Below are 20,879 nucleotides of genomic sequence, written 5' to 3' on the forward strand. Positions count from 1 at the left end.
TCGTAGCCAATCAGCCGCGCCGCCAAAAAGCCCGGACCGATTGTTCCAGCCGAATGGATGATTCTCAAAATTTGCACTGACTGCTACCATTGGAACGACAGCAACGCGGCTTCAGTTAAGGAAGAAGCCAGTAGGAAAATCTACCTTCTGCCCAGATGAAGTACAACGATCGCCAGCAGCAGGATAAAGTAGCAAGTGATTAAAATGTTGAGAATACCAAAGTGGAACACAATTAGTAGCTACCCAGAAAAATAGGCGATCGCTGATTTCAGATAGATATGCATGTATTGGGTAACAAACAACTGGTACCAAAGATATAAGGCACTATATTCGGATATATATAGTCGGATAAATATTTGGGACTTCTTCTCCAAACGTTTGCTCGCCTAGAATTATAACTTAAGCAATATCGTTTCGTCAGCTTATTAACTGCATTGCCCAAAATATACAAAGGTTTGCAGTACTAAAGTAACCTGAACACTGTAAAGAAAAGAAGAGCAAACTCAGTAATACAATCATTGAGCTTACCAGTAGATGAGGTGTTCGTATCTGCATCGGCGAGGACTGATTTGTTGTTGTCCACGGCGGTTGCAGAGGCAGCTGAACTACTTTTGGCCTTCTCGCGTGGTGAGGGGGCTCGCGAGTCGTCGTCGCGGGTTCGCTTGACGCCTCGCGGACTCAAGGGTCGTGAATCGCCGTCGCCCAGGCCAGATCCTGCCGTCGAACCAGTAGGCGACTGGGGCGAATGCGTCGAACCGGACATCGTGGACAAACTTGAAAGGTTAGTAAGCGCATTAAGGCCAGACAGTACGCCCTGAGGAAGGCTGTGCAGGGCGACACCAAACGATTTTTTCGCAGTGCTATTTTCCTTGTTACTACAGTTATGCATTTTGTGCTCGATGAAACGCAGTATGTCAACCAACGCGAACCGCTGGTAGCACACGCCGCACGTTAGAACGTCATCATCCATTCTCCAAGCGTTGTCCACCTCAACTGAAAATAGAGACACAAAAGAAACAAACAGAACAGATTAGTTAATGCCGATTGAAAGTTTCTTGCCCAATGTAAATTCGTTAAGATTTCCGCTTAACTGCTTAACACCTGCTTTAATAGTCATGCGCCGCTGTTTGCCGGCCCGATGTCTGTTACATCATCCTTTTCCAGGACATTTTCCATCTCATTGCTGGAGTAATATAATAACTTCCTAAAATTCTTTAGTCTAGCCAATATCCTCAGTCGCTTTTCATCCCGCGCGGCGGCCTTCAACTTCGTCTTTTCCTTCCCCTTCTGTTTTGCTAACCACGCTATGATTTGAAGCCCTCTGAGAGGAAGTTGCCATTCATGACGTGAATATGAGAAGAGCTCTTAAATTCAAATTTGCCACCATTATCTAGGCGGGACGAGTGCGGTCGGTCTGCCGACGGCCTACTGAGGAGCGGCCACGGGTTGAAGCGGCGGCGTGTCGACGACCGAAGGGCACAGCAGCCTGGCACCCACTGCCCTCGTCTTTCTTAGCGGTGTCTAAGAAGTTCCTAATCGGTAGGTCGGTGATTTGAGCCTGCCAACCCGACCTATGCCAACCCCTTTAGTCCCAATCTTTTCTCACCCCCAGCACCTCGGACAGAGTTCTCGATTGCACGCCCCTTGCACGCGTTGTTCCTACTGGCCATTCCCGCCTGGTTCTATACCGGCACTACTGCTACCACCAGCTCTATACAGAGATTTTTTTGGCTTTAGCTGATAACGCTCTACAAAGGCTGCGCGTTGGCAAAAATTGGATGATTGGATAGTCAATCCCCTAACGGCAAACACAGCAACGTCAGCATGAATACAGATAGTAGCGAGAGGAAAAAAGAGGAAGACTGAAAGAAAGGAAGGATACTTGCTCAGCGAAAAACGCGCAATGACAGTGGCACTGGGTGCCAACAGTAGCAGCGATGTTACTGAGAAACATTTCGTGTAAATCATCATCATCATACACAATTAAAGGGGTACATAAGAATGTATAGGTACTAAACAAATGAAAAGAAAGAATGAGTTAAGTAAAGTTTTAAGGTTGATCTGAGAATGTGCCACCGTAAACGTATTGCTTCTATACATTGCTAGCTGATCTAAAAAAGTGTGTAGCGAGTAAACCATAGGACTGTCGTTGGTGAAAGAACTGGTTCCCGTTGTCGGTAGTGGCTGATAGGATGTCCTTATTACTTCTACGTGCCTATATATATATATATACATAGACCGGCAGAACGTGAACACAGACAGTATTGTCACCGCTATACCATTGGCATATGGTCAAACTGCCTGCACAAGCCTAAAGGCAACCGATGCCGTTGGCAAACCCGCGCTCGCCCCTTCTGGGTACTTCCGGTGCCTTCATTGCCTACAGTACGCTCCGATCCGCTCACAGTTGCTTCTGCCCACCACACTAGTACTCAGGGTCTTCTTCGCAGGAGAAACATTCGGGGTAGCTGGCTAAGTGACTGAGTGCAACCAGCGGCGAAGGCAACCGCCGTAGCAATGAACACAGCCTAGGTGTAGGGATAGGACGAGACTCGCGCCCGCCTTGGGTAGATTTGTATCAATTTTGATAAGTGACTCCCCTATCTTCCTACCAAATGGGCTGCCGCCTCCGCTTCTTCTACTACTACTACTACTACTGTGAGACACACCGCTGCTGGCTGGCTGGTTGGTTTGATGCTATGCCCCCTCAGTATGTAGGGCGCCTTTTGAGAAATAGCTACCTAGCTTCAGCCGTTTGCCTCCCACCTACTCCCGCTACATCTCATGGCCTATCGTGAGGCCATATCATGTGGTCTACGCGCAATGGGTGATGAAGGCGGCTCGTAAGAGGATGACAATCGTCCTGTTCCACTATTAGTGTCTGTATCAAACACACTGGGTATGTGTGCCTTTAACCCCCCCTCCCCCTCCCCCCCACAGAAGAACGAAAAGGGGAACTAAAGCCGAACCTCGTCCACAGGCTTTCTTGGCTTTAACTTCAATTTTAGGAACTGTGGAAACGCGGGAAGCTGCGGCCTGTTTGTTCGTGCATGTCGCTAGTGTCAGGCAAGTGAGATACCTTCTCTACTCTATAAACGACGTCTCCGGAAACTAAGCAGGAAAGCTAGTTACTGGGGTGTCCGCCATACCAACGATGAGCTTCAAATAGCCCACAAGGCTAGCTGAATCACCAGCTAGCCAAAAGGATCGTAAATCCGTCGCATCTGCTTGTTGCAACCCAACCGTCTGTGGCCGGTCAGCAGTTGTAGAAGACGGGCAGAGAGGACCAGTTGATCCCACGTCAACCGTAAGCCACCTTTATTCTTAGCATAATAGAAAAAATGTTACCATAACAACAATAATCCTAACACGACTACTTCCTTTTGTTTTTCGGCTAACCGGTCGTTCGTAGGCAAACTGTTCGAGTAACTATTAGAGTATCCTGATTTTGACAGGTTTTTCTCACCGAAAATAACACATCTAGTCCAGGCATGTCTATTCGGTTTCTGTCGTTTTTCGACGACATAGAACCTAAATGCAGAACTTCGCATTCTTTGGCTGACAGCATTGAAGTCCTACTAGTGCCTTCAACCGCAGCAAACATAGAGTGGTAGAATAATCAAACAAAAAAGAAGAGCCGACAAGGAATAAGTTTGACGACAAAGAGAAGGACAGTTCGATGACAACTCGTCGCAGATGGCCAAACGAAACGAGTTTGACGCAGTGGGTGAACTACTTCGATCTTGGATCGCGATTCATTCGTTCATTGGCGACGCGGTGCCAACCACCACCAGTTGGTACGGGCAAGCAGGCAAGATAGCAGCAGCAGCAGCGACGACTTGAGCACAAGAGCTTGAGCTACTCACTGCCGCACCATACTACGGTGGTCTATACCGCTCGGTGTCCATGGCACGCTACAGCAGCACCAGCAGCATCAGGAAGACAGGAGATAGTATGCAAAATAGAACGACAAAGGACCCGCCTGTATTCGACGAGACGGTAGTCGCTCCAGTGACCCCTCCATCTACACCCTCCGCCCCCTAGCTCTCCGCTCTCGCGTCCTCTTAGCAAGACCAACTGATTGATCCACTGGAGCAAAGCAGAGCAGATAAAGAAGGAGAGAGACTGAGAGGCCAGCTGGGCTTCGGTCGACCGACAGGACGCAGTTCGAACTGCAATGGCCGAAACTATTGCGCATTTCAATTGACTCTTTTTCAACTCCCCCGCTTGCCTATCTCGTTGGCTGACCCCCTCTATCCTCCTTTTTGCATACGCCCCGCTTTACTCGACTTCGGCCTGAGGAGCCACCAACGCCTCGGCCAACATCCGTCGGTCTCGTGCTACTGAGCCGCCTGCTTCTCCTTGGCAGATCGCGAGCCCCGCGATAGGATATAGTTCGAACTTTTTTGCTTCTCGTCTCGTTGCCGGCATTTTCGTCGTCGTTTCACAAATCGAATTGGCATCGAAAGAGTAGTCCACTAGCGGCGTTCGAGGAGACCGTTGGCTCCTCCGTACCTGGACACCTGATTGAAGATCGTTGGCCGCGAAGGAACGTGCGCGCTGTGGGTGAATGCGTTGTGGCGGGACGCCTATTCAAAATGGTGCCGTGCACCCAGGCTGGTAAGGAGCTAAAGGGGAGACCAGACTGGAATGTGTATGGACTGAAAGAGAACGACAGGATAAAGGGGCAGCAACATCTGAGTATCACGATTCAGCTAACATCAGCGTTAAAGTGCAATGAAGCTAACGCTCTACAGTCTAAAACAAACTTCACATCGATATGATAAAATGGTTAACAAAAAATGGTCGTTTGTTTAAATAGTTAAATAATAAATTAACTTGAATAAAGTTCCTAATTATGAAGAAATGTTCTGGTATAAATTATTAAATAGTATCATGTATTTATTAGCAGTTATTTCCAAGTGAAAAGGGTACAGAATAATCTCATATGATTTTCATGAACCCCTCAACTTATTAGATAGAGAATAGTTATCGATTTATCTACTGTGTTCTTATTAGTAGTGACAGTCTCTTATCGAAGTAAATACCTCACATTAAACGGTATTTTATAAGGAATCCCAGTTGGTAGGAACACTACTGCCTCTAACGGGTTAGCTTGAAAACAAACGTTTTTTACCACTGCTTCGTTGTCTCATTCTGTTTCATTCTTGCTTCATGACGTCCGAGAAAAATTTTCATTCATCTGCCAATCGATATCTCATCGATATTTTTTTGTTCGAGGTTTGTCTTTCTCTTGCACGTAACACCAGTTGCGTCCTGCCATGGGTGCAAGACGGTTAACTGGCCCGCGCGTACCCACGAATATTTCAAATAGGATGGCCCCATTAGGCAGCACTCGGTTAGATCGTTTCTGAAATGAACAGACCAAGTCTGATTGCGTAACCTCGGTGGTAAAACGCCTTGACAAGTGAGCGCATCTCGCGGACGTTCAACCTAATCTATTTCCATTAACGATGACAAACCCTGCTAGTGGACAATGGCCAGAACAACATAGGACTGTCTTCTATATTCGACATGCTTGTGTTAGTGTTAGCGAAGCAAAACGAACGGGCTCGAAATACCAGCTGACAGAATCAGTTCTACGGTGCTATCTTGAGTTGGACTATCACAAAGGTGATTTACGCGAACTCAATGAATAATCGCCCTTTGCCGGCGTGGGCGGAGGCTTTAGGAACGCGTTAACACGCTAAGAGGCGATAATTTACCTATCGCTATATATCCAGCTACCACCGCCTTTGCTTTGATCGTTGTCGCAACCGCCGTATTTGTTCGGTTGGAAAAGCAACGTGATCACCGCAATCGTCTCTGCTTGTTACGTTTATGCGTGTTCTATGAGTGTGTGAGCGAAAAAAACTATCCGTTCTTCACATCGCCCCGACCTGTATTTCCATCCTAAACATCGGGGACGTAGCTCTTTACCTAACCTACTGGCGTTAAACGCGTTGGGTGTGACCGCTTTAGACGCCGCTGCTTGGCGTACCACGGAGGGAGGCAGGGTCAGGAATGGAAAAAGCAGACGGGGAAAATATGACGCAGAGGACGCTACCTTTCCCGTGCCGACGAAGGCGACAGCCGCAAGCCCTGAGGATAAGGTACTGGGTCGTCAGTCGCTCGCTCGCTCGTTCGGCGCTAAACTACCGATGTCGAACGACTGACTTCTGCTGTGGCGCAGCTGCGTCGACCAGCAACAGAGGCTTGAGCAGTAGTCGAACAAACGATAAAGAGATCGGTTAGTGCTGATCCTATCAGGCGGCTCAGCATTAACCGGTGGTTCAAACAACTTTGCAGACAGATCAGTCGGACCAGACTATAGACTTAAATATGGTCACTAGACACGGTCCGACTTGTGGCTGCCGCTGCTGCTGTTGCTACCATATGTGTGACTGAGCGATACGGAAGCATGTTTGCTTGCGTATGCAGCACGCCATCTACCGCAGCAGGCTCTTGCGGCTTGACGCAGGAGGCCTAACACATTGCACAGTGTAATCTTGCCCGCTTAGCTGGGCGCTAAACGGCCAATGTCTCATAAGGCGACGAGGGTCAACTGTCAAATGGTCATCGAAAGCCGATGACTGGACGTCTGCCGCATGATGGACGAATGACTTTTATTCGAAGCAACGTTGCAACTTTCTGCCTTCTGCCAAATAGACAGACAGGTCCGTACACGCACGTCCATGTTATGCACACGTACACAGTGGACAGCGGCGGCTGGAAAGCCTTTACCGCAGGATATAGTCGACAAGATAGAAGCTTCTACACTACAAGGTAGGCTTGAACAGAGTAATAGCTGCAAACTGCACACCACTACCATTGGCAACCGTAAGCCTCTACTCGACTGCCGCCGCTAGAGGATACCAAACGCACAAGTTTCTATCGACCGGCTAGAGTCAAGTGTTTGTTGCTGGACCGGGCAAGTGGCTAACTCAGTCCGCGAAAGCGCCGGTTATCGTCAGATCACACGTAAACTTGTAGTTATACCCTACCTGGTGTCTGACGTATCGGCCAACACAGCCATAGCCACAGCTACGGAATGACGATAGCATTCAATCACTCCTGGTCATAAACAGGGCAATGACGGTAGCGGATGTAGTTATTGCAGGCAGCTGCTACTCCTACCGGCCAGGTCCACCTCAACGACGATAGGTAAGCGATGTCCCTCTGAGAACAATGGTTGCGATCACGCTGCCTCGATAGCTACTTCTATTGGTCGCCTGTAGCAAGACGCCGCCCGGTCCGACTGTCACTTACTAGCGTGAAGCGACAGACGGGCAGACAGGCAAACAAAACACTAGAAGTCGTTTTTAGCCGGCTGACCGATGGGAAGGCCTGTATATATAATATGCATGTTTACTCCGCGCACAACACATTGGAAAAGGACTATCCGCAGTCGAAATGTGCAAAGGCAGATTGTAACGTAGTAGCGTATTACTACGTCACGACCTGATGTCTGTTCAGCTCGTCGTCGTATGTGCCAGTGCGTCCTAGAACAGGCCTGCTGCACCAACTTTCGTCATCTGTTCTGCTATGCGCCTAGAGAACATACGCGTCTAATTGACTAGGTAAAACTACTGCATGCTACTGATGATGACGTCGTTTGTTATTACAGCTGTTAATGATTTGGCAGTGATAATCTGTCGATCTTGTTAAAAGTGAGAGTTACAATAGCAGCAGGTATAGTTTGACGTGCATGAAATTAACTGTGGATCGTAACAATGACATGAGTTACAAACGCCCGTAGATCAGTTTAGTAGTATATTATTTCTAGACTTGAAGCAACTGTATGGGTACAAAGCTTTTTCTGTTCCATGGAAGCATGCTTTCCCCCCATAAACCTCTATTGTTTGTATCGACACAAAAATTGTTGTTGTTGTTGTCGTTGCTGTTGCTGCCGCTGGTGGCCGGTCATGGCCGTCACCTTTTTGGTTTGATCGTCGTACAGTCACTCATTCAAACATAATAGTCATACAGACCACTTGTTTGTACACTGCACCGTTTCGCTGAATCGCTTTTTCTCCGCCTCTTCTTCTTCCTGACTCGTTTCTCGTGCGCCTACTGTGCCAATTCCGTCTACCTACAACTTGTCTACTTAACGTCCTTTCTTTTCCGCGTGTAGCCATCCTGTTCATAGACCATCGTCGTCGTCGTCGTTGCCGGCGTAGAACAGACTCGAGGTTTACGAGGCGGGAAATCTCGAGCGCTCCCCTCCTCAATCGTTGCTCCGACGAAAGCGCGCTTTCGTCCCCGCGAGAATGTTTATGTCGATTTTATGACCATCTCATGGCAGAGCAACTGCCTTCAACAACCCCAGCAAGCATTCTCTTTCAAAACACCCCAACAACTGGCTGAAAGCTATAGTGCTACTGGTTCACTTGTTTCTGCTATTGGCAAAGCGAAGTTGATCGCACCCGACTGCGGCGTAGGTGACGGCAACGATCATCATCGGATAGCGCAAACGTTCACACAGTCGCGGTTCGTTGCGCTTTCTTGTGCACTGTAACAGCGTGTCGTATAGTCAGCGGAGCGATGAAGGAAAAGATAGGCTGGTACCAGCTTTACCAGCGTGCCGATTCATTATAAACCCAATGATACCAGAAGCAACAAAAAAACAACAACAAGATCAAGGTTCGTCTTCCAAATAGCGGCAGCAGCGATATAAACAACAACAATGCCAGGATACGATTTGTGCAGGTCCACAGAGACATCGTTGGACATTTGAGTGAAAAACGGTAAGCGGTCCACCAACCCGATTTTTAAAAGCATCTAACGTTGGAAGACCATTGCCTAGCATGTATGTACGTATGTACGTTTCAGAGAGTATACTGGAGGTGGGGAAACATCAATGGACGTGACGTGGACGAGAAGACTGCTACTTGGCTTGCTATTATGGCGGTCAGCTGTATTGCCCCGCCGGTAGACATCGTTGCTACGGCTGTCTCCACCATCACTGCCACGGAGGCACCGCCCAAGTGAACTAACCGTTCGCATCAATTTTTCATTCATCGAAATCTATCTTCGACGACTATACACTGTGAATCAAATAGCACTCAACGGTGGCTGGTGGATAAAAAGTGCGCCCAGCTTGGCCCCCAGGGGACGCTGCTGTGGCAACAGTCATAAGTGACCTGACGGGCGGGGTAGTGCCATCACTGTGCATTGCTTGGTCGCTATTCCCCTCTGGAGGTCGGCCCTCATATCTGCGTAGCGTAGTGTGAAGAAGTCAGATATGGAAGAGTCTGCGCGTCCCGATGGAGAAATTTGTTCAATGAACTGTGGGTCAGAGGGAATTGGACATAACGGACAAAGAGAAATTCAAACGTTAGTAACATTTAGCTTTAAAGCAGCAGGAATAGTTTTGCAAAACAGTTAGGTAAACACTCAGATTCATACACAATGGCGGTAATTTTTTTATTCTTCCTTTTGTGTTTTCTGCTGCTGGTCGCTAACGAAAATAACAATATGGATAAGAAAAGTAACTCATTATAGAACCCAGTGACATATCTACTCAAAATGTTTGAAGTACTTTGTAGTTGAGAGTAAACAAATTCATTATAAAAAAAAAAAACAAAAAAAAAACAAAGAAGAAAAAAAGAGTTGAGACGTCTAGAAGCTTTTTATTTTTTTAGTCCTTGTACGGAAGGCAACCGGATCTCTCGGGAGTGTCTGACGCCCTAAAGGAACTCTGATGAATCGATGCTTTTTTGGTCGACCGGTCGTCTGCCTGACCTGATGAAGTTCGAGCAAGTCAGAACCAGAGCGAACACTGGAGACATGGACGGTGATCTATGCTAGTGTTTCGATCCACGCCTCAATGGGTACACGAAATAGCAAAAAATAGACGAATGCGTACGCTACAATGTAAGTAGTAGAAGTTATAGTCAATGGTAAATCCAGGCAACGCTGATGCTGCTATCGTTGCTTTTTCACGTAGGAACTGGAGAAAAAAGAAAAGCGAAAGAAAAACTACGTTTTCATAAAGCAAATTTCATCACGCGGCGGCGACCGCTAGGGTAAGCCTGTTGGTAATCACCCTCCATGCCGACACGGCGAATTACCGAAAATAGCCCCTATAATAATCACGGCAGCAAATGCCGCTGCCGCTGCTGCAGCTGCCCCAGAAATGGCCCACAATCACGCGCCCTTTATTGATCATTTGATACACTTTTACGGGTAGAGACGACAAGCGCGAAGGTAGCCACACCGACATACCTCCCAAAGGATAAGACTGCAACACTGTCACCGGCGCCAGTTCCGAAACGAAGAAAAGTGTAAGTAAGCCGAGTAAATATATGGCGCGCGGCTATTTTTAAAACGATACTAAGATAGAGATAGGGGACGATCACACAAAATGATTGTACTTCGCGATGGAAGACGCGACGCAACAGACACGATTTGCAGACTACACACACAGATATATATATGTATATATTTATATAGGGAAAGGCAAGCAGCCAGCCACAGGTCCGGTAGGCAGCTAGGGCCGGTGGAAGAAAAATCAGCCCTTTTCTCTCACTTCAGATTTCAAATGTGGATGCGGTCAGCGGAATAGCGATCGCGTGCCGCGCGGATAATGTGACAGTGGTCGCAGACGTCTTCGTGTGCTGTTATAATGAACGTGCACAAAATTCATTATCTGTTTCGTGATTTCCTATGAACCTGCTGCTCTGTGAAAACAGACGATATTTACGACAACACTGTGAACTGGATGCCGGTGGCCGGCCAGCGAACGGGCTTCTGCAAGCTAACGATCGTGAGACTGAAGACGGCGCAGATCGCTCTGTTGTTACCTATTTACTTTGTGAGGTGCAGGCACTATTCACTCGATTAACGTCACCTACTGAATGAATGTCAACAATTGGACCGCCGTTAAATTCCTGTAAATAACAAAATATTGTCCAGATCGGTGCGAAATGTTGAGCACCCACTATTTCCATACATCAATGGTTTTGATGACGCATTTCAGAGTATCGTAACTTGCCGAGCACGCTTTTCGTGACGTTCGACTTAACGGACGTGCTGCCAGCGTAAGACAGTAACAACAGTACGATGTTGTCTTATCTATTCATGTAATTCGACATGATCCTATCCCGCTGCTGCTGCCGCTGCCGCTGCTGTTGCCTGTCACCATCTCCAAATCATTCTTCCAACAAACGGCTAGGAATCAATTTGCAGTAAAGACACCGTTCGTCATAGTTTTCTCGAGAGAAACCTCGGTTATGCAGATTGCTACACTTTGACCTGCGCTGTCGCCTTCTCGACACTTAGGCACAGAATATTTCATAGACAATGTTTAACAGCACTCAACATTGACGGCCGCTATAACTCGAATATACTGGTTACTGTTGGCGTCATCGAAAAAATCTTCACTCTAGCAGTGTTCAGGGTGTTTGTGTGCCAATCACAAACATTAAATCAACAATTGTGCTAAGAAATAGCTGAACGAAGAATGCCATAAAACGTATGTGCTAGTCTATATATAGATAGACGAAGGTGTTTGCCGCATGTAGCCGCTGATTCTACCATTCTGTCGCCGATAGCGATCCCTGGGCAAGGACGCAGCTATAAATTTTCCTGCTTTTTTTCCCTGGCTGTGTTCATGTCGGTGTCGTCGGCTCGGTTCTGTGTATACTAGCGCCCCATCAGCATTGTGGTGTATCTCGACTTTCTCCTTTTTCCTTTTTGTCCTTTGTCGCCTTCGACTTCTTCTGCGATGGTCATCGACGTCTGCGTATGACCGGTTGGTCTTCGTATAGTCGCACGGACGCTCCGCGCCAGCGGCAGCATCAACAACAGAGAACCGCGTGTAACACCCAAGCCGATGGCGGCCCGAATCGCCCGTCAGCAACTATACGACAACGTCTAAAACAGGACCGGAATCGACCGCGAAGGACTGAAGCAACGTATAATAAAGACTCACCAAAGACAAACATCATGGCAACGAAGCAAATAGTCTTTACTGCAACGGCCGCAGTAGCCGTATTATCATCGACTGTAAGTCGCGGCTGAACGGCGAAGGCAATCCTCAAAGTGTAAGCGTACAACTCAGCTGCACAACTTTCACGGCGCGTGTATCACTTGACGGTCGCATCTCATATTTTGTCTTCTACATGATGAACGGGGGGCAAAGGCAATCGCAGAACAACAGGTACACTACTACCGTCACAGTTATTGGCTATTTGCATTTTTTCTTATTGTTCTGAGTGAAAAATCTGATGCGTCACTGGATCGCACCCTAAATGTGTGTGCACTGCGCTGTTAATGGGTGTGCGTCTGTGACTGTATTCGGATGTATCCGCGCAGGTGGCATACTTTTCTTTTAAATACGCACGTACACGATACATGTAATAGTTCTGTTCAAAGAGATTTGCTGGCGGGCTCTTTAAATCCCGACCCGAATAGGTCATAATTGTATAACTTGCATTCACGCTTTCCGCCGCATAGTGAGGTCTTGGTATTGCTATAACTCGTGTCAATCGATAGAGAACGAAATGAACGGTGCAACGGATTAGTGCTGCACAGATTTCACAGTTCATGGAAATTCGGCCAAAATTCATACATGCGGGGACCACAATAAGACACAATCAAGCGGCTGAATCAGTGAGCACGCGGCGCACGATAGCTGTTTTTTTTTTTTTCGCATTTGTTACTATCGTAGGTGCTAAAATTTATCTAATGAACAATATGGGACAGAATCCACACACACGAATGACAACGCCGCTTTGGTTGTAATGGTGCAGATGCAGTAGCAGGCATTGCATGGTGTCTGTGAGGTTGTGTCCTTCTGTCGACATATTATAAAAATGATCGTGTGTTATTTCGTCCTAGTACTGGGTGACACGGGGTGAGAAAAGTGTATACTGCATATATATATATGTATACGTCCAGACACGGACGCCACCCGACAGCGACAAGACGAGGAGATGAAAAGAATAGACTTCGATAAAACCCCATTCGAATATCGGTAGATTTGGCGGCTGCCGGTGCTGTCGCTGCAGTCAGCCAAAGCAACGATGGTAGCGCCATTTTTGTTTACAATCAGCAGTATCATCAGTTTTATCACATACATTAGAATGAGAACTGCTAGCGAGAGAGCGGAAAAGAGGGCAATAGATCTACGAAGAAGCTACCCGAGAGGAGAGAGAGAGATACCGAGCGTGCGAAGTTAAATTCGCCTCCGTGCTGCTGCTGTTACGGTAGAAGCTAATGCGTGAACGACGAACTAGCAGAAAAACAATACCGGTTGAACTGATGCTGATGGCGGTATGAAGGGCCTGAGTAGCGTAGCTGAATGGAGGATGAAAGAATAGTCGGGTCCGTCGAGAAGTCTGCAGTCGATTTTAGTGCTAGTATTAATAGTAACGTTGGTCGTTATAGCACCAACGATAGTAGAGGTGTCGCCGAAAATTTGCATGGGTCAGAAATGTTTTTTATCCATCTACCCCCCACCCCCACCCCTTTCTCTCTCTATACGGAGAAATGCACGATGTGTTAGCGCTTAACGCGCGCCCCGGTTACATCTGTTGATTCGGCGGGTGCGCGGGTGTACCATAGTAGCACAGAAATGCCGAGAACCCTTTTTGCCTTTCGTACGACGCTGAACGGCAAGTAGACCGGTCGTAGACAGGGTGCGATACGCAAGGGTCAGGGTGCATGAATTTTCGTACAGCAGCAGCAGCAGCAATAGCCGTTCCAGAGGCCGTATTTGTACCAATTTCGGCGAATTTGCGACGGACGACACGGTGGCGCGTCACAGGATTCGTGAGTAGCTGACAGAAACGCGAATTTCGCGAAATTACACCAACGAACTAGAGGAAGCATCCGCAACGACGACATCGCGACCATTAGTGTCTGCTGTCCGGTCATCAACGCCCTCAGTCTTCATTTACTGCCAGGTCTGAACCTGTGCACATTCATAAAACGCGGAGGATGATATGCACACAATCCACGACAGGATAATACGACGTTGTCGTTATAATTCTAACACAGTTCTCTTGCTATACTTTTCGTCGAGTCTCGACTAGCCGTGTGATGTTTGCTGCCACTTATTTTCGCGCCATCCTATCTTCCACTACCGCTGCTTTTCTATCTGTTTCTACGGCTACGACCAACGCAATCGATGTCACCGTACCCAGATTAACTTACAGATACACACAAATAAACAAACAGAATATCATCTTCAATGACTTGTGGGTTCAGGGCGTGTCGGAGGAATGCTATGCATTGTCTGAACGTTCTACATGACCGAAGCGACCGTCGTGAGACTGCGAACTCATTTTGGGTGTCATTCTTGCATTGTACGCAGCCAGCACGCAGTCATATAGATCGTTCGTTTTAAATGGGCTCAGGAGCGCTCCCAAATAAAGCAGCCATCAACCGGCCGTCGAACAATATACGCCTAACGCATAGTACAGAGGAGTACACCCAGCTAAATTCTGTTACCACTGCACTCTGTACAGCAGTAACAGAATTTTAAAATAATGAACAGATTACCCCTTGCTTCTGCGGCAATAACAAGGGTTTTGTGTGTGGTGTTTAGCTAAACGAATAATGTCAGTTGACCGATCACAATCTCTATGAAACGATTAAGGGATTCACTCACACGGCCGCACAACGAAGACAATTTCATCGGTCTGTCGAGCGATGCGACGTCGAAAACCCGAAATCGATAATGTGCTTCCTTTGACTTTTGTTTAATTCTATTGTATCTGTTTGTTTTTCCCAGATGTTCTGGTTTGTCTTCTTTTTCTTTTTTTCCGCACGGCGTTCTTCCGCAGGATTGCGCGGGATCTCCATAATACGGAATGATCATTTTCGGCGTTGAATCTTCAACCCCATGGAAAAATCTTCGAGTGCGTTTTACGAGCATCGAGCTGGCTATCCGATTTTGATTATTGGGCCAATGCGGCGCTAATGCACCGAACTAGTCGGCCACGATCTAGCTAGCTCATACATAATAAGCAGTGCCGCTGTAACATCTCACAGTAAAGATTCAGCGCAAGCATGGAAATTATTCAAAGCACCAGTAGTCCCTGCTGAAAATAGATATTTTTCCCTTAACTTTCCCTCCGTCTCTCTGTTTTCTCGTAACTGTCTTTTTTTCAGTGCGACAGGCCTGCGACTGCAACGTCGTTCGACCGTCACATCGACTGACTGACCCTTGTCATGGCCTCGCCGGAGCAATCTCCGTACGTGTCTAGCACCACCCCGTATTGCCTATGGTCTATACGTGTCTGTAAATGTGTGCCTGTATCAAATATACTATGAATGTTAACCATTTGTATCTGGTACGGACATGTGCTGCACCTTTGCGTAGCTTTTCACAGGTAACGTGACTCGTCACCGCGTACCATTTTCCGCCCGGACCTGTTTGCCTGCGCTTGTCGTGTGTATGCGCTCCGACAACGACAACAGCGCCCGACGTCAAGAAGATTGCTACAGAAGCAGCAGCCTTGTTGATCAATGCGCTGACAACAGGACAAAGACAGTCACCATCTTGACAAACCCTTGTTTGACAGTTACGAGCAACTAAATCACCAGCAGTAATTCGTCAATGGGCCATCGAATGCCAGCCACCCAGCTCAACTCGGCACGGTAGGTATCGTTGTCATCGAGCGCAAGGGCCGCTCAAGCTACCTCATCGTCGGACCCTTTAAGGCACAGGCCATTTACCGAGTGCGGATGCATTTTGCCATGCATGCACATGCATTGGCCCCATCTTTGTTACTTTTACTGCAGTGTCACCACAGTGTGAGCCAGCGTTGCGCCACTTAAGCACCCGCTTCGGTCGTTCCACAAGAGCGCCGCTTGTTCTAGTACGCTTCTCGTTCGCGGGACGCTAACTATTGCCATAACATCTTTCAGCTCGAAGTGACAACTATTGCCAGTCGACATCTTTAGCTCACTGGTGACGCTCAGCGACTGCTCACGGGGTGCTTCGACGTCGGACGCTTGGCTGTTAAATGCTAAGACTTTCTTCGATCCCTCTCTCTCGAAATCGCTGCCTGTTCAATGCACAACGTTTGTTACCTACCGTGACTTTTCTCTGCTTCGCGCCCACCATCCTCATTTTACCGTCGCGGCTATGAGACTGACTAATCGAATGTTCGAGCGGCGGCTGGCAAAATCCTTGTCCGACGAATATAAGGTCTAGCATAGTACTATAAATTTGTCCTGGATAGCTAACAACAACGGCTAGTAGTACTTCTAGCCGGCTTGCGGCTTTACTGAGTTCGATTCGCATATTGTCGGTGCCGTTGATGATGGTGACGAAGAGACACAGCCAGTGGGCATAGAGCGACGGGCTGCGTTAGAGATAGAGCAGGAACGATCGATTGAAAGCAAAACTGTATCGCCATTGGCACACTCGCTAGCTGTTAATTGCATCGGACGGATGAATCGGATACGCGAGCAACTTGCTAGGACCAACGTAAATGTCCCGTAGCAAAAGCTTTTCCCCATGTCCCTATCGAACATAAATAAATTGGCCAATCAATGAAATCAGTCTTCCATATTTCCGACGTGTGCAATACATTGTTGACTGTTAGGTATGACCGGCGGCCTTCTAATTTGTAACGAGTGGGACCGTTTTACTTGCAAGAAGCGTCGATGAAGCATTACATTAGTCCTATCATGTACATTGTGGTATTCTTCATTCGAACTAAAGACAGCAAAAATATGAATATGAACACGCTCCGTTTTGGAGACAGAATCACGCACATTTGCCGCAAATTCGAAATGTACACAGAGTTTTCTCCGCGAAAAGCCGCTGCAACGTTGGAATGGCCCGGTATTGCCATGCGCCTTGACTGCAGTAGAGGATACATTATTCTCTACAGCTCAAGCTAAACAGTCTGTAATTCCAATAGGTTTTGTTTCGACAATGCCTAGCAAGCTAACTTAGCAGTAGGACGTGCACAAAATGCGCGCCATTTTCAAAAAAAGCCCAGTTCAACTGCGTTCACTATAGAATCAATTGGCAAAATGCATCGTTTATTTGTCTGTGCGTTAGGCAACTTCCTAGCGCTTTGTGTGCTACTGCAACAAGGAGAAGACAGGAGTTTAGATAGAACACATCGAGCTGAAGAGTTTGTAGTGGACCGTAAAGGAGCGACCAGGCTTCATATCCCAGTTCCTGCGCATGCATGTACAATCAGGAGATGTATTGGCGAGCAACGTCCTTCTTTCTAGAACGGTAACATTTGAGTAGAGGCAACTGGCTTAAGCTTGAATCTTTTTGTTATTGGAATAGCCACAAATTAATTGGCTACTCCTAGGGGGACGCCTCTGTACCATGTGAGCGTATAATACATTTCATAGCGCCATTAACGGTAAAGCGTAACGTATGTATGTACATGCGGTACATGGCTTTGTGGGGGTGGTCTCTGTAAGGCCCAAATTTTTCCTGCTTCCGTTTCGCGCATGAACTTACGCGTTAAACGCAAGCATATAAATTCCGCCATATGTAATCACCAAAAGCAATAAGGCGGCCATGTTACAGCCCAGCTATTGTGCGGACTATTGTCCGTTCACGCGATTCTAGTTTCTAGTGCACAGTTCACAGCAATATCTGAACATCCGTCTGCGCTTCCTTTACGGTCGATTATGGTCGTTATCAAGATATGATAAACTATTACTCTGACCTGCGGGGGCGCAACAAACAGCGCCTCAGTTCGGTCGCCAGTGATCTCCTTATTCTGAAGAAGTTCAACTGATACCAGGTTATTGCTAAGCACAAAAAGAACTGCATTCTTGCTTGGTTACGTTATAGGGCGACTGGCACGGCAACACTGTCGCATACATTTTCGCAAAAATGCGAACGCATTTCCGTGCAGACGAGACGACAAAAAAACAGCCAAAACAATAACGTTAACCAACGTAGATTGCGACGATGCAAGCAAGCGGCTGGTGGACTTTGCGGGTAAACTAATTGTATTTTCCGACGCGCCTGGGTTGTTCGCCTCCCCCACAGAGACAATTGTTAAATCGTGGTCGGTCGACCGGCCGGCCGGCGAGCGAGCGACTTTGTCAGCCTTCCTTGTGCAGTATTTTCCGCTATTTTATTCCGTCTGTCTGTCTGTCTGACTGCCGGCTAGTCTCACTTCAAGCCGTTTCCGTGGCCAAGACGCCATGTTAGTTAGTTACTAGTTTTGGTGCATTCTTTTGCTTCTTACCAGCTGTCAGGTCTCTGTACTAGAACATACATATTTGCGTCTCTGTGCCTATATTTACGCTATCATTTCGGTGCGTATAGTAAGCTGGCCGATCGGATGGCCGGCCAGCCGGCCGGCCGGCGGGCCGGCTATTTGTGTGTACGGTGTTGTTGCGCGTACCAGCAAACAGAGGCATATTGTCAATGTAAAGCGCCATTACGCCGCCTTGTCGCTGGCTTTTCTTAACCGCCGTTGTTGTGGTTATGGCTGCCGCTAACACTGGGACAATTTCACCCGTTCACAGCTCGTACAAATAATAGGAGTAGTTGAAGATTTGCCGGACGAGTGGGCGACACGATCCTGAGAGTCGCTATATCCAAGTAATCGTTGGACCAGTAGCGACTACAGGTGCCATCGTATGCTGGTATAATATTATATTGTCAAGAGTCATCACTATTGTGGTTCTGTGTGCGCATGTGTGACTGGCCGTGTGTTGTTATAAGCTAACTAGGGCTGGTCGATGTACTGGCCGCAAGTAGCAGCAGCGGCACCCTGGCAGTAGTACAACTAACCACGACGTCCGACCACCACCATGTCGACTGTTAGTGCTTACCGCGGCAAAGACTTCAGCCACAGACAGCAGCCACAAGTTGGCCGGTACTGAACGGCCTTAGGGTGAACGGCTGCTTTGAACAATGCCTCTCTCACTCATCCACTGCCAGAAACGAAAACGGAGAAACACCGATGAGGCGACGATAGAAAAAGAAGCCAACACAGCAGCACAGCGAACGGCATAAACATCGACGAAAACTACATAGAAGAGAAAAGGAACGGGGGATGGGGTAGAAAGAGTGGGAGAACCGAGGAGTTGTACGGCATATAAGTCCCCATGCAAATTTACGCGTGGCATAGCTCAGCGTAAGATAGATGTTGTGACAGCTACCGCTAATGCTATCTGAATTCGTTGTTGTCGTCATTCCAGTGCAAACATACACGACGGGCAAAGCGCGTGCTTGAAAGTAAGTAACCGCGGGGTGGCAAAAAGCGGCTTTGTGGCAGCTGGTTATAAATTTGCAAATATCTAATAATTCTTGTTGTTGCTTCTCCTTGTTTCGTTTCGCTTCTTTCCCAATCGTCATCTCAACCCTATTCCTCAGGAAATACACAGATTTCGGAATCGTTTGTCCAGCAAAAATATGTGCCGTGTCGCAGAAACACCGTGGTAGTAGAGCGTGTTGTATCAGCAGCAGCAGCAGCAGCAGCGGTGTCGGTGACGACAAGGCCAAAGGCAACAGTAGCGGCAGAAAAAAGTCAGATAACAAAACCCAAAGCTGCAACTAAGCGCTGGTCCTATTGAGGCCGTTTTGCAAAAGCAGACCAACAACGCCGAGCGTGACAATCAAATGGTTCGCGGCGTGTAAGAGGTGAAAGCGGCGATCTGCAGTAGTACCCCGGCTGTAAAATGACGATCAGGGCAAAGGCATGGTGATTTGTATGGACCTTCCTAGCTTCATTGGTCTTCGGTCTTGATTACCGCGGGCGATTACCGAAACCAATGACTTAATATAATTGTACAACAATTGCAGCAACGTCATCATTGCCACCACGGTTTCAGCATTAACAACAACAACAGCAGCGGCGACTACTACCAGCGAATCGCGTGGGAGGCACACTGTGGTAGCAGCTGAGTCACAATGTCTTATGTCAATTATTGTTCATCGTTGAGGCGGCACGTTAGTGGTGCTATCAAGAAGAACAGATAAGCAGACAGACAGCTAAAGGACTAATCCCAGCATCATCTCCACTTTCACCCTCCACCTCCACCTTGCTTGAAGAGCGACGGCTTTTGCAACAGTAAAAAATGAGCAATGTCTGTCCGTCCGTCCATCCTTTCGTAGGTTGGCCTATCGTCCGTACGCGCGTCTATAGCCGCACAGAAATACGCTATGGCCACGACGATAGTCAGGAGGACCGTAACAGCAAATCTACAACATTGCTACAAAGACATCCGCCGGCAGTCATCAACAACGTCAGAATCATCATCCGTTGGTGTGCATGTAGATACTGTGCAAGTAATTGTAGTTCAAATCGACTCGTCGAGGAGGGCGTCACCCGCAACAATGCTGAGGTCACTGCAGAACTTGATCCAGCGCTACCACTGCAAGCTGCTGCCGTGACAAACTGAAAACCGACAAAGATCAACCGTCGCTCAGTGTTCGGAATGAAAGACGAAGTGGCGATCGTGTTGGTAGCAGCCTATGGCCAACAGAGTCATTGTAACAACAACAAAAACAACAATAGCAACAACAACAACAACAAGTAGTCACCACCCAGTCAGTTGATCTATCCATAAGCCATGGAGCCACATGTAATAATCCGCCTGTGAGGGCCGACGAAGGATGGTCACTGATGACTCTTCAGGAGCGGTGGCGGTGAGACGAAAAGGATTTGAATCAACATCATCATTGTTATGGGTAGCACCAATGTCCTCACCAGCGCGAGCACTATAAATTCAACCAAGAGAAACACGATATTCACTATCAATGGCTGTCTAGGCTAGTAAACGTACCACCGGAGTCCTTTCATCGTGAAATCACGATTTGTCTGGCTAATGGAACAATCTGACAACATCGTGTATCCTGTAATATGCATGCCAGACAGGGCCGGTTCGCCGATTCTATCACATATACACACACACAGACACACTCACAT

At 47.6% G+C, this 20,879-nt stretch overlaps 2 protein-coding genes across 4 annotated transcripts in view; one reads left to right on the plus strand and one right to left on the minus strand.

The window, feature by feature from the left end:
• LOC111268737 (uncharacterized) overlaps positions 1-20,879 on the minus strand; it is a 51,709-nt gene that overhangs the window by 24,137 nt on the left and 6,693 nt on the right. Inside the window, exon 2 of the mRNA XM_086971791.1 lies at positions 529-993. Within this exon, the coding sequence (XP_086827917.1) occupies positions 529-993 (465 nt within the window). The remainder of the gene's footprint in view (positions 1-528; positions 994-20,879) is intronic.
• LOC111268739 (uncharacterized) lies at positions 14,433-16,498 on the plus strand. 3 transcript variants are annotated; one of them, XR_002685387.2, is made up of 4 exons: positions 14,433-14,867; positions 15,121-15,203; positions 15,332-15,609; positions 15,880-16,498. XR_002685387.2 is itself a non-coding variant. In XM_086971792.1 (3 exons), the coding sequence occupies exons 1-3, from the start codon at positions 14,852-14,854 to the stop codon at positions 15,545-15,547; spliced, it is 315 nt and encodes a 104-aa protein (XP_086827918.1). In that variant the 5' UTR covers positions 14,433-14,851; the 3' UTR covers positions 15,548-16,498. The 3 variants fall into 3 exon arrangements, 1 of the variants encoding a protein (XP_086827918.1); XR_002685386.2 differs by having other exon boundaries at positions 15,342-15,609; XM_086971792.1 differs by having other exon boundaries at positions 15,332-16,498.

The sequence above is a fragment of the Varroa jacobsoni genome, unplaced genomic scaffold (genome assembly GCF_002532875.2).
Source record: "Varroa jacobsoni isolate VJ856 unplaced genomic scaffold, vjacob_1.0 scaffold_1315, whole genome shotgun sequence".
NCBI classification, from domain to species: domain Eukaryota; kingdom Metazoa; phylum Arthropoda; class Arachnida; order Mesostigmata; family Varroidae; genus Varroa; species Varroa jacobsoni.